The 14,703-nt window shown below is 45.0% G+C and overlaps 1 protein-coding gene across 2 annotated transcripts in view; it reads left to right on the forward strand.

Annotated features, from left to right (window-relative positions):
* The window catches only part of LOC147121930 (kelch-like ECH-associated protein 1), a 40,113-nt gene extending 25,847 nt beyond the window's left edge, over nucleotides 1-14,266 (forward strand). For both annotated transcript variants that reach the window (XM_085982496.1, XM_085982495.1), the window contains one exon: nucleotides 13,243-14,266. In XM_085982496.1, the coding sequence (XP_085838622.1) occupies nucleotides 13,243-13,391 (149 nt within the window). In that variant the 3' untranslated portion in view covers nucleotides 13,392-14,266. The remainder of the gene's footprint in view (nucleotides 1-13,242) is intronic.
* The last annotated feature ends 437 nt before the right edge of the window (nucleotides 14,267-14,703 follow it).

Here is a 14,703-nt window from a genome sequence, read left to right on the forward strand (position 1 = left end):
CGCCATGGGCTGGTGCTACTCTCAATAATCCCTTCCTTCAGGTGTCTCGCTACCTCGGATTTAATGAAGCTCCTATCCCCGGCACTAACGCCTGCTTTTGGTAGCGATGGGCTTACAGTCGCGGGTGAGGTTAGCGAACAAGGAGGGGGGGAGACTTTAAGGGTGGAGAGGCTGCAGATGGTGCGCGGCAGGCGATTTAAAAGCTGCTGGCTGCAGACTGTGAGTGGGGGGGAGGGGTCCGTCATACGCTAATGTGACACTTTTAAGGTGGCACTGAAAAGCCAACCCCAGTAGAACGGCCGCGCAGAGATGGGGCAGGACCAGAAGTTTAAAATTTTTGTATTCTGTGCCCCGTACCGAAAGGGTCACTACACAGTAGCCACCGACGTCCGCTGACTGGGCTTTGGAAGCCATAGAGATCCGATGGCGCGTCGGCAGGACCGGGAGAGTAACTGCGCACCATGTCGGGGTGGATAAAGCTCTCCGTGCTCCCGCTGTCAAAAAGGCAGGTAGTGGTGCGGCCGTTTACCGTAATGTCCATCATGGACCTGGACAGTTGATGAGGGAGAGATTGGTCCAGCGTCACGGAGGCCAGCGTATGGTCAAGCGAGTCGATGTGGTCGTCTGATGAGGCGGTGGTCGAGTCCGGGTCCCCCGTGATTGGAGTTGGAGGCGTCCAAGATGGCGGACAAAATGGCGGCGCCCATGATCCCGATCCCCACGCGGCTGGGGGAGCCCAAGATGGCGGACAAGATGGCTGCCCCCACGGTTCGCACACTGCGCTGCTGGCGTTAGCGGTTTTACCTTTGCAGGCGCTGACATAGTGTCCTTTCTTCCCGCAGCCGGAGCAGGTAGCGTTTTTCGCCGGGCAGCGTGCTCTGGGGTGTTTTGCCTGGCCACAAAAATAACATTTCTGTGCCTTGGACATCGCTGCAGCAGTTGGAGGTGGCGGTCCCATGACCCAAGGTTGCGGCGTCCACGGTGCGGAGCGGTTAGGGGAGAAAGCGTCCATATTCCTGTGGGCCGCGTCGAGCGAGAGCGCGAGGGACACTGCCTTTTTCAGGTCTATTTCTCCCTTCTCCAACAGTCTCTGCCGGGAGTAGTCGGACCTTAGACCCGCAACGAAAGCATCTCGGATCAGTCCCTCCGTGTGTGCTGCGGCTGATACTTCTTTGCAATCGCAGCATCGGCCGAGTATCCGTAGTGCCCGTAGGAAAGCCTCCACCGATTCCCTGGGCTGCTGTCTGCGGGATCTTAAGAGGTGCCTGGCATAGACCGTATTTACCGGGCGTGCGTATTGCCCTTTGAGCAGATCGATAGCCGCCGCGTAGGTCGTCGCGTCCTGGATTAGTGTATAAACTTGGTGGCTGAGGCCAGGATTTTCAGCTTGTTTTCGTCTAGGGTCACAGTTGAGGCTTCCAGGTAAGCCTCGAAGCAACGCAGCCATTGTGCGAATTTGGTAGCCGAACCCGCTTCTTGGGGGTCTAGGTCCAGGCATGTTGGTCTGAGGGCTCGCAGCAGCGCCTGCTGCTCAGCGTTTGGCGCCGTCGGTTGATGCAGCTCCTGCTGTTCAGCATTTGGACTCGACATTTTGTTTTGCTAATAAAATTGATGCGCTATCAATTCCTCATAAAAGACAGAGTTAATTAATAGGCTTTTATTAGCAAAGAACAGAGCATGCCTCTCGTGGTTGCCTGGTATCCAAAAGGGCAGGGGGCTGCAGAGCAGTCACCTTTATACCCGGGCATGTGGGTGGAGCCAGGGGCGGAGTCAGCTGAGGCATGCATAGGCACAACAGTGTGCAACAACAACAATAACAAACAGTGGTTTACCACAGAATTCCATTAGCTTTTTTTTTACAGCCTCATCAATGTGAGGTGGTGCCTTTATTGTCCTGTGAACCTGTACACCCAATCCCTCTGCTCCTTCACAGCAGCGAGCCTACTTCTATTCAGAATATAATTACTGCTATTCTATTCAATCAAAATGCATCACCTCTCACTTCGTGATGTTGATTTCCGCCTGCTACTTTTAGTTTCCCCCCCCCCTAACTTCTCTCTTATCCCTTTGCAGCTTCCTGAAGACGTCTAAAGAATTAGCTGTACTTCCTATTTTGGTATCATATGCAAATTTTAAAACTACTTCCTCTAGGCTTATCCAAATCATTAGCATACACACTAAACAGAAGTGGCTCCAGAACTGAACCCTGCGGAACACCACAACCCACTTCCAACCACTCCGGGGTGTGGGGGGGGGGGGAAACTACCCTTAACTCTCTTCTAACTTTTTAAATCAAGTTTTCTGTCTCTTTTCCAGCCCCCTGCCCCACCCCAGTTCCATATCCATTAATCTTCTCATAGTCATAATGGCATAGAAGGAGGCCATTCGGCCCATTGAATCCGTGCCGGCTCTCTGTAGAGCAATCCAGTCAGTCCCATTCCCCCACTCTATCCCAGTAGCCCTGCAAGTTTATTTCCCTCAAGTGCCTATCCAGTCTCCCCTTGAAAACATTGAGTGTCTCTGCTTCCATCACTTTCGTTGGCAGCAAGTTCCAGGTCCTCGCCACTCGCTGCGTAAAAAAGATTTTCCTCACATCCCCCCCCCCCCCCCCCCCCCCCCCCCCGGTATCTCTTGCCCAAAACCTTAAATCTGTGTCCTCTAGTCCTTGTATCATCAACTAGTGGGAACAGCCTTTCCCTGTCTAGCCTATCCAAACCCGTCATAATCTTGTACACCTCTATCAAATCACCCCTCAACCTCCTTTGCACTAATGAAAACAAATCCAGCTTCTCCAACCTGTAGTTCAGATCCCCCACCCCCCGGAACCATTCTGGTAAATCTCCTCTGCACACCCTCAAGGGCCTTCATATCCTTCCTAAAGTGTGGTGACCAGAACTGGACACAATACTCCATTTGTGGCCTAACCAGCACTTTATAAAGGTTCAGCATAACTTCTTGACTTTTGTACTCAATACCTCTATTAATGAAGCCCAAGATCCCATATGCTTTGCTAACCACTCTCTCAATATGTCCTGCCACCTTCAGGGACCTATGCACATTAACTCCCAGGTCCCTCTTTCCCTGCACACTCTTTAAAACTGTGCCATTAAGTGTATATTGCCTCGCCCTGTTCCTTCTGCCAAAATGCATCACCTCACACTTCTCTATTAAATTTCATCTGCCCATTCTGCTAACCTTTCTAAGTCCTGTTGCAGTCGATTGGTATCATCCTCACTGTTTGCCACACCCCCAAGTTTGGTGTCATCGGCAAATTTAGAAATTCTACTCTGTATTCCAATGTCCAGGTCATATCTCAAAAAAAGCAGTGGCCCCAGCACTGACCCTTGAGGAACACCACTGTCTACCATCCTCCAGTCTGAAAAACAGCCATTTACCACAACTTGCTGTTTTCCATCCTTAAGCCAATTCCTTATCCAAGCTGTCACTGACCCACCTATTCCATGAGCCTCAATTTTGTTAACCAGCCTTCTACAGGAAACTCTTTGGTATCCGGCACCGACAGGACCGGCATGTTGCCAGTTGATCAAAAATTCCGGATGACAGAGAGGGTTATCTACCGAGGCTATTTTTAACAAAGAAAAATAAAAACATCAAGAAATGTGCAGTATACAGTAATTGGGTACTCACCTACAGAATGTTGTGTTAAATGGATGGTGGAAGATGCTTGATTAAGTACAGTACTGCCAGTTGAGGGTAATGCAATGCAATGACCACCAGCATCGTGGGAGACACACAGTACCCCTGTAAAATGGTGGATCAGAAGAGACTACCGGCAGCGCGGGAGAGTCAGACTCCTGTTACAGGGGTATTAAGGTGTGCCGACTTCCGACAGCGCCAAGAAGCCGAGTAGTGGCAGTTTGGAGAACTACCCCCACTGACTAACTCGGCCACCGCGGGAGACTCGGACTCGGCAACATTGCCGGTTATTGAGGTGTTGTTTTCGGAGTGAGAATTTTGCCGGTTAATAGAGAATTCCGGATATTTAGGTGCCGTTTAAACGAGAGTTTCCTGTATGTGGTACAGGTAGACTACCCTTTATCCGGACTTCCGAAAACCGAAACCCTCTAAAAACCGAAGGTTTTTTCGTTCAGCGTAAGTCGTGCGTACGACTTACGCTGAACGAAAAGAGGGTTCCGGTTGCGGAAGTTCGGATAAAGGGTAAGTCGTGCGCACGACCCCCCCCCCCCCCCGCGGACACCGCCGGCCCCGCCGCCCGCCGACCCCGACTGACTTACGCTGAGCGTCAGCGTAAGTCGTGCGCACGACCCCCCGCCGACCCCCCCCCCCCCCCCCTGCGGACCCACCTTCCGAAATCCGAAATTCTCCTTTATCCGAAACTCGGCTGGTCCCGAGGTTTTTGGATAAAGGATAGTCTACCTGTACTTTGTCAAACGCCTTCCTGAAATCCATGTAGATAACATCCATTGCATTCCCTTCACCAATCCTCCGTTGTTTCATCAAAAAATTCAATTAGATTAGTCAAACATGATCTGCCTTTTACAAATCTGTGTAATCTCATGTGTAGTACTTTGTTAAAGGCTTTTCTAAAGTTCATATATGCTACATCCACTGCACTTCACCCATCTTCCATGTCTGTTACCTCCTCAAAGAATTTTGAGGTTTGTCAAGTAAGACTGTCCCTTCTAAAATCCGTGTGGGCTACTTCCAACTATTTTTTCTTTACATAGATATGTGGTAATTTCATCCTAGATCAAAGACTCTAAAAATTTTCCCTACCATAGATATTAAATAAATTGACCTGTAATTACCCAGATTAGCTCTTTTTTTTAAATGGGTACTACACCGGCTGCTCTCCAGTCCTCCGGTACATGTCCACACTGAATAGAGCCTTGAACTATAATTCCTACGGCTTTGTCAATTTCTTCCCTCATCTTCATTTAGCCTCACTAACTTATCTAAAAATTTTCTTTTATCCATCATAATGTCACTCCTATCAACTCTCCACCATTTCAGGATTCATCTGCTCTGCAATTTTCTTTTTTGTAAAGACCAATGTGAAGTACTTTTAAATTCCTCCACCATTTTTTGATGACAAGTTGACAATACTCTCCTCTCTCTGATTCCATCTTGATTTTAACTATTTTTTTACTGCTACTTGTAAAATACTTTACCATTCCTTTTAATGTTTAAAAAAAAAATATTTCCTCCTACTCCCTCTTAGCTTTCCTTATGCCACTCAACCCCTTTTCTCATAAAATAAAAACAGAAAATGCTGGAAATACTCAGCAGGTCAGTCAGCATCTGTGGAGAGAAAGAGTTAACGTTTCAGGTCGATGACAATTTGTCAGAGCTGGAGATGGAACCGGTTTTTAAGCAAGTGTAGGGGCAGGGAAAGGGGGGAGGGGAGGAAAGAACAAAGGGGGAAGGTCTGTGATAGGATGGAAGGCAGGAGAGATTAAGAGACATTAAGAGATGATGGTGCAAGGCTAAAGGAGATGGTAATGGGACAAGTTAAGAAACAAAAGATTGCTCTAGCTGAAGTGTAAATGGCGATGGCAGAATGAAAGACAGCTGCCATGAGAGAGAAAAAAAAGATAGGGGCAGAGGTTATGGACTGAAATTATTGAACTCGATGTTGAGCCCAGAAGGCTGTAAAGTGCCTAATCAAAAGATGAGGTGTTGTTCCTCGAGCTTTCATTGGAACAGTGTAAGAGGCCGAAGACACAGAGGTCAGAGTGGGAGTCGAGTGGAGAATTAAAGTGACAGGCGACCGGAAGCTCGGGGTCACCCTTACGGACTGAGCAGAAGTGTTCCGCAAAGCGGTCACCCAATCTGCGTTTGGTCTCCCCAATATAGAGGAGACCGCATCATGAGCAGCGAATACAGTATACTAAATTGCAAGAAGTACAAGTAAATCACTTTCACCTGGAAGGAGTGTTTGGGGCCCTGGACAGTGGGAAGGGAGGAGGTAAAAGGGCATGTGTTGCTTTTCTTGCACTTGCAAGGCAAGGTGCCAGGCGAAGGGAAAGGGGTGTTGGAGGTGATAGAGGAGTGGACCAGGGTGTCGCGGAGGGAGCAGTCCCTTCGGAATGCTGCAAGGGGAGGTGAGGGGGAAGATGCGTTTGGTGGTAGGATCATGCTGGAGATGGTGGAGGATGATCCATTGAATGTGGAGGCTGGTGGGGTGGAAAGTGAGGACAAGGGGAACTCTATCATGGTTCTGGGAGGGAGAGGAAGGGGTGAGAGCAGAAGTGTGGGAAATAGAATGGACACAGTCAAGGGCCGTGTCAACCACAGTAGAGGGGAATCCTCTGTTGTGGAAAAAGGAAGACCTGTTGGACGCACTAGTATGGAAGGTGGCATCGTCGGAGCAGATGTGGCGGAGACGGAGAAACTGGGAGAAGAGTCCTTGCAGGAAGCGGGATGGGAGGAAATGTAGTCCAGGTAGTTGTGGGAGTCGGTGGGCTTGTAGTGAATGTTTGTCAATAGCCTATCCCCAGAGATGGAGACCGAGGTCGAGGAAGGAAAGGGTCGGAGATGGACCATGTGAAGGTGAAGGAAAGGTGGAAATTGGAAGCAAAGTGAATGAAATTTTCTAGTTCCGGGCAAGAGCAGGAAACAGCACTGATACAGTCTTCAATGTACCAGAAAAAGAGGGGAGGGAGGGGACCCGAGTAGGACTGGAACAAAAAATGTTCCACATATCCCATGAAAAGGCAGGCATAGTTAGGACCCATGCGGGTTCCCATAGCAACACCTTTTATTTGGAGGAAGTGAGTGGAGTCAAAGGAGAAGTTGTTGACCCCACTCATTTCCTCCAAATTAAAGCTGCCATCATCTTTTCTCATATTCTCCTTTTTAGTTCTTTTCATAATTATTCTTAGTCCTCAGATCCTCTGCTTCCATTTTAATCGGTTTCTAAACTTTATTTATGCATGGCATCCGAAAATGACTAGTATTTTCCTTTTTTAATGGAATATAGTTATTCTGTACCTTAAACATCACAATATTGCCCTATAGTCCTGTGTGCCAATTTCTTTTACCTCACCTCAGCTAGCTCATCTTTCTAAAATCTGCCATAATCCAGTCTGGTGTTTTTGGTTTTTCACAGAATCACAGAAACCCCACAGTGCAGATAGAGGCCATTTCGGCCCATCGAGCCTGCACCGACACATATCCCACCCGATCCCTGTATGACCTTTTCCCTTTCTAGTTGGATCTTAAACCTCATCATATTAGGGTCACTATGGTGTTTACCTGCATTTAGATCATTCACCTGATCCATTTCATTACTCAAACCAGATTGAGCAAAGCCTCCAACCTTGTAGCATACTAACATGCTATTGAGCAAGGAGTCCTGTGCACATTTTTAGGAATTCCATTCTCTTTTCTCTATTTACTGCGTCTCTGTACCAATCAATAAGTGGATAATTAAAATCTCCCAGAACATTAATTTTGTTGTTACCACTCCTTTCTCTAATCTGTGATGCCTGCAGTATCTTGTCCAGGGGGTTGGACAACGTCTATGCGAGTCTACAACGTCCATATCCGCTGATTACATGCCTGTGGAGGTTGAATCCTATTCTTGTTTAAAATCCCTACATTTGCACTTTCCTGAGGTTAGCAGTAAGGAGCATAAAACTTAGCTGACCTTTTCATTCACACTCACTAGCCAAGGAGGCTAAGGCTAATTAATGTGTCAGCTGAGATTGTCTGACTCCGCACCGATCAAAAATTGAACCAGAAGCATTCCTGGCTTGCTTAGCTCAGTACCATACCAAGTGGTGCACTCTAAATTAAGGCATCGGGAGAGCTCTGCTCAATCTAAGTTTCACTACATACTCGAAATCTTGGCCCTATTGAAATTCTGGAGGCAATGTTCAGCCCAATGAACAATGTATTGCAGCTGGGAACTTCTATAAATGTGGCACATGTACAAAGAAAATGAGTGTCTGCCAAAGTTACAGAAGTTTCTGACATTGCATGTGGCTCACAAACGTGGTAAATTCAATAGACACAAACTATAGTCAGATGTAAACTATTTATATTGCAGAACTGCTCCTGAAGTGTTTATATTGCAGGATGATTTCTACAGCGTATGCACCAGTTCTAAAATCACAGATATTGACTATTTTACTGGGATAAACTAAAACTGTGCCTATGGTAAATCTGAAATGAAACCAGAAAATGCTCTAAATATATAGCAGTTTAGATACCACCTAAAAGACAAAGCTGGATTAATGTTTGGAATGGGGCCCTTCATCAAATTCTAGGGATTGATGCCTTCCCCCAGAGACTGGGAAAGGTCTGAACAGCAAGAATGCCTCATTAGTCTGTGGGGCAAATATCAGCACTTTGTGTGCTCAGGTCACTGACGGTAAAAACAAAAGGCTGCCTCTTGCAAGCCATTATGCAGCGTGAGGGCTGCTTCGCTTGCATTGCTAGTTGGCTGCTGATTTTGGATCTGCTGTTAATGATACTCTGGCAGTGCAAGCATGCTGTGAACCTGCAAATTCCAAGCTCTCTATTAAATCTGATTGTTGCTGGAGGGATCTGCTGTGTTAGAGGCTGCAGAGTGATGCACGCAACTCCAGTTACTCTTATGTCCCAAGACTGGAAGATATTTCTGTAAATAAAATCTCATGCTAATCTTCCCCTAGTTAATAGTTTGCAGTACAGTCCCTGGGGTCACACCATGGCTTCTGGACATCTTGCTTCTAGTGGACATCCTGTTATGGTTTGAAGATTTATGGTCTGTTGTGTAGTCTGAAACCTCTACATCTGGTTTAAGGAAAGCTGCAAGATTTTTGGTACATTTTTGTGGCTTGCTGATTAACGTTAAAACATAAAACCAAGGAATTTATTTTTGCTTCCAATTAGACTTGGTTTTGCCTTAGTGCAATCTGTTACTAAGAACTACTCACTGCTATGTATTTCTGTTGTCAAATTGCAGCCACTCAACTTGTCCATTGCAGTCTGTTCTGTATTTGTCCAATTCGTATTCAGAAATGTGCAATTGGCTTTATTTACAAAAGGTCTGTTGTATTATGTATTAGAATTTTACTGTAGCCATGTATTTTTGAACAAGTAATTCTAAGATCTAGTGATGAAAAGAAGCCACTCCAGGCTGATCAGCATTTGATAGAAAAAGATCAGTTAATGTTTTGGGTCTGATCCTTTATCAGAATTCTGATTGAGTCCTACCCAAAATATTAACCATTTTTCTCTTTCAGATTCTAATTTGACCTGTTCCTTTCCAGTATTTAAGATCAAACTTCCATACAGCTATCCTCTTAATTTCATACCCTTGGATACTCTGTACAGGAAATATTCAGTATGATACTGAGGCTAAAAGGGTTAACTTGTGAGGACAGGTTGCATAGACTAGGCTTGTGTTCCCATGAACACAGGAGATTGAAGTGATCTAATTGAGATGTTTAAGATAAAGAGTTTGACAGGGTTGATGGTGAGAAACTATTTCCTCTGGTGGGGGAGGGGGGGGGGTGGGGGGAAGTCAATAACAAGGGGGCATAACCTTAAAATTAGAGCTAGGCTGTTCAGGGGTGATGTTAGAAAGCAATTCTTCACACACAGGGTAGTGAAAATCTGGAACATTCTCCCCCAAAAAGCTGTTGAGACTAGGTCAATTGAAAATGTCAAAACTGAGATTTATAGATTTTTGTTGAGCAAGAGTATTACGGGTTATGGAACCAGGAGTGGTAGATGGAGTTAAGCTACAGATCAGCCATGGTCTAATTGAATGGCGGAATAGGCTTGAGGAGCTGAATGGCCTACTCCCTACATTCCTGTTCCAGTATGTGTGGGATGAATGCTTTAAATGGTAAAACCTACTCCAATAAACAATTCTGCATTTTTGTTCGGAATAGTATTCCACACTGCTACAGACAGCTGTCAATATAGTTGTATGTATTACAGCTCTATGTATTGCCTGTAACCAGTTTAGAGACATATCACTGAGTGTTGAAGTACAGTATTTGAGGGGCACTAGTTCATCCATGCCCTCTGGATCTAAATCCAGCCTAGACTGACGGAATGGAAGGCTTTTTCTGTCTCCGGGTCCTGTGAAATCCAGTTTCCACTGGACAAAACTACATAATATTCGGAATAACTCCGAGATGGAGAATTCTCTTCTGTTGGGGTTCATGTAAATTGTTGGGAGACAGAATGCAGGAGGAGCATATTCCTCCAATCTTTGCTGTATTTGACCAAACTATTGGTGCTCCATTTCCCATCACTAACAGTCGCTTACCTTGATGAGCATAAAACGTTCACCAAAAATAAACTGAATAGTTCCTTTGGGAATGTAGGTAATGATGATTTGCAGGATCTTGATTGAATCCTGTATTAAATCAAATCAAATCAACTTTTATTGTCATTGTTAGTGCACAAGTGCAGTACAACGAAATGTAGGCTTGCGGCTCCCGAGAGTGTACAATTTGGATTAGGACACTTAAACATTCAACATACATTTATACATTTGGCTTGCAGTATATTAGCATAAATATGACCATAATAAAGTGCATTGGCAGATGTGCAGGCTTTAGTGTTTATTTGTGGAGTTCAGTAGGATGACAGCCCTGGGAAAGAAGCTGTTCCTAAATCTGGTCGTACGGGTGCGAATGCATCTGTAGCGTCTCCCAGATGGTAGGAGGGTGAACAGACTGTGGCTGGGGTGGGTAGGGTCTTTGATGATGGACCGTGCCCTCCGTAGGCAGTGTTTCTGATATATATGCTCTATGGTCAGTAGCCGGGTGCCGGTAATGCGTTGGGCAGTTTTGACTACCCGCTGCAGGGCTTTCCGGTCATGGGAGCTACAGCTGCCATACCATACCATGATACAGTTTGTCCGGATGCTCTCTATAGTGCAGCGGTAGAAGTTAGAGAGGATCAGGGGTGACAGATTACATCCCTTCAGCCTCCTCAAGAAATATAGGCGCTGCTGGGCCTTCTTCACCAGAGAGGTGTTGAGGGACCAGGAGAGGTCTTCCGTGATGTGGACTCCGAGGATCTTAAAGCTGGCCACCCTTTCCACCTCCGCCCCATTGATGTGGATGGGGGTGTGACTTCCGCCTTTGGACTTCCTGAAGTCCACGATTATTTCCTTTGTTTTCTTGGTGTTAAGGGCCAGGTTGTTGTCGGCGCACCACTTCACGAGATGCTGGACCTCCTCCCTGTAGGCTGACTCATCGTTGTTGGTGATCTGGCCTACTACCGTGGTGTCATCTGCAAACTTGATGATGGTGTTGGAACCATTAACAGCCACGCAGTCGTGGGTGAAGAGGGAGTAGAGGAGGGGGCTCAGCACACATCCTTGTGGGGCCCCCGTGTTCAGGGTCAGGGGGGGGGACTTAAGTCTGTTTCACAAGGGCTTCAATCAAGAGTTGCAGTAAAACATTTTCAGTGAATTTTACTCCCTGCAAAAATGACTGACTACTTTTTTTTAATAATCCTTTGTATCCTTGCATAAATATAGTGATCCGTTGTTCTAGGAAAACTTCCTGTAGTTTTAATACTAATTTTGGATGAACGGCACTGAAGGCATTTGTTTACACAATTCAATATTCCGAGTTCACTTTCAATGTGTAACATCTTACCTTTCCTGATGATGCAGACTCAATGTTGGGTCAGTTTCAAAAGGCTACACTTCGGTCAAGAGCCTAGATGGTGTCAATAAGCAATTCAACTATGCTGAGGCTGATCCTGCCTTCACCCAAAGTCCACATGTGCACACTTATGTGGGAATCGCTGCGAAATAATCCAAGATCAAGAATCCTGACTCCCATTCCTCCCCCCCCCCCCCCCAGCCAGAAACAATTTGCGGTGGGTAATGAAGACGAACTGTCAGCGTTCGCTGTCATTACAACTCTGAAACTGACATAACTTCAGGATTTAGCACATGCACATCTAAATGCAGAAATCCTGAAGTTCCAGTCAGTTATTCATTGCTCTGACACTGCCTGAGCTGTGTCTCTCCCCTTCTCTTCCCCCCGCGCCCCCCCCCCCATAGCTGTCAATCAATGTAATCAGTGAAACTGGCAAACTTGGTCTTTTCCACGGTAATATTGCTGTTAAATACCTCATTAAATGCTAAGCCTTGTTGGAATAGTTTTGACTGGTAAATAAACATATTTACCGGTCTGGAAAACAAACTTTTGTGCAGTGTCAAATATGATAATTACAATTTTTTTAAACTTAAATTTTTTTTTAACATTTGTTCATATTTCAGTTTCTACCTTATCCCCATATGAAAGTCCCAATCTTTATTTCGCTCTCTAACATTTAAATTTTTTTTTGGATAAAAACAGCTTCTGGTTTCCTGTTTGAGAATTCTTCAATGTGATTGGCTGCTTAGACAGCTTGTTGTCGTCACTGCAGCATTGCCATAGGAATCCCCTATTCACAGCACTTCAATCAACTGAATGCTGAAAAAGGCAAACTTCTCGCCAGAGATCGAGATCTGTGGGCAGCTTTCTTTGGGGCAAGCACCTTTGCTGCTGACCGCAAATTATGGGCTATTGGCTACTGTCCTGCTTGAGAATCGCTAACCTGGCCTGACTAATCTATATGCCTCAATTTGATAGAGTTGAATTAATCAACTGTGCCCTCTGGGGAACCTTAAAGGGAAGAAATTTCTATCATACCTTCCTTAGCTAATGAAGTACTTTCTGAGGTGTGGTCATTGTAGGCAAGCATGCAACCAAATTCCTACAAACAGCAATGCAAAATTACTGGAAAATCTTTTTTTTAGTGGCCATGATTGAGGGATAAATATTGGCTAGAACACCAAGGAAACTCCCTGCTCACCATGGGATCTTTTACATCCACCTTGAGCAGGCAGACTGGGCCTCAGTTTAACATCTCAACTGAAAGATGGCGCCTCCAACAGTGCAGCGCTCCCTCCAACAGTGCAGCGGAGTGACGGTCTTGATTATGTGCTCAAGTCTCTGGAATGGGGCTTCAACCCATGACCGTTCCAGTTTATTTTGCACTAGTACTTGGGTGAAGAATAACTGAATCCGTTCTAACAAAATGAACAACATCATTGATATTCTGACTCGAGGCCAGAGTGCTAAGCCAAGGCTCACTTTATTTATTTATTTAGATCACATGCTGAGAGGGCAGGCAGGTGAGATACTCTTGAGTCTTAACTCTACCTGGGAATAAACAAGACTATGAATTGCAGGAATGTTAAATTTCAGTGGATGTAATCTGTTCATGTTTTGACACATTTATGTATAGGTGGCTATGATGGACAAGATTTCCTCAGTAGCGTGGAATGCTTTGATCCAGACACTGGCCAGTGGACAGAAGTGACGCAGATGACCTCGGGCAGGAGTGGCGTTGGCGTGGCTGTGACAATGGAACCGTGCAACTTGGCTCGGTGCTAATGTTCCTGATCTCCGCATCAACCTCCAATCTTAACAGTTCTCTTGGACTTTCCAGTGCGGGCGGTTACCTTTTAAAAGACTGCACCAGCACTGTACCGCAAATCCCAATTTCATCTATGCAGTCGGATCTCTTGCAGGTTTTTATTTTTTTTGCACTTGGTTTTTCTTGTAAATCAGAAGAAAATTTATACAAACTCCCTTAATTTGGCATTTAATAACTGATGAACATAAATTCTGAATTGCACAACCAGTCCAATTAGAGTGCTTAATGAATACTTGTTAGATATTCACAGGTGGGTTTGTGTTGCAGGGCTTGTCTTGCTCACCAATCTGAAATCTACAGTGTTTATCACCTATTCCCAAAGACAATTTCCATGTTCTAATGAGGATGGCATCTTGTAACAATATGCTAATTACCTAAATTAATTAACTTTGATATTTGTAATTACCCACTTCTTGAACAGCATGCACTAAATAACCGTAATAGATTGGCATATGGTAGTAAATTGGAGCCCAAGTCTGTCTGTGTTCCATGTGTGAGTGCAGAATCCAGGTCGGATTACATTAGCTGCACAGAGTTAGAGGAGGAGCAGGGGGATGGGCACTGGAACCAACATCCATTTGAAAGATTTTCTCATTTTGCTCACTACATCTGGTTTCTCTTGTGCTCTGTGTTGAGAAGAGGAAATGTGTAATTTAACTGCGACTGTTTGCCGGTGCCATACCAGTTTATTTTGCACTAGTACTTGGGTAAAGATGTCCAAAAGAAATAATTGAATCCATTCTAACAAAATGAATGCCATTGACTTAATTTCTAAGACAGTATTTTTAATAAAATGTGTTCAATTTAATAAACATTGTATTTAATAAATACACTTATGGCCTTTTTATTTCAATCAATCTTTCATAGCATGTAGTTTTTTTTCTGAACGTAATCAGAGTTGCTACTGTTTAAATTTTAATTTTGGATCAAATCATCTTTTGATATATTCCAAATCTAACTAAACATTGAAAATTATGGTGGTTTTCTACCTTGTAGCAATTTAACCTGTCAAATTGGGGGAGTAAGGTTGTTTTGATTACTTGATTGCCTTGTTACAGGATTTGGGTGAACTTCATCGAGCGTGCTGACTCTTATTTGCTGATTATACAACCCAGATTGATCTTTGTACCATAAACTTAGTTTACAAAGGTGAAAGGACATCCTGCTCTGCTAACCCTCTGCATGGCCCAATTCCCCCATGTTTTTTGTGAAATCTCTGGGCAGTGTACCGCTGACTGAGTGAGTGGAGAGATGACCTGCTCTCAGACT

The sequence above is a fragment of the Somniosus microcephalus genome, chromosome 3 (assembly GCF_052327205.1).
Source record: "Somniosus microcephalus isolate GS21.2 chromosome 3, FLI_Smic_1.0, whole genome shotgun sequence".
NCBI lineage: Eukaryota > Metazoa > Chordata > Chondrichthyes > Squaliformes > Somniosidae > Somniosus > Somniosus microcephalus.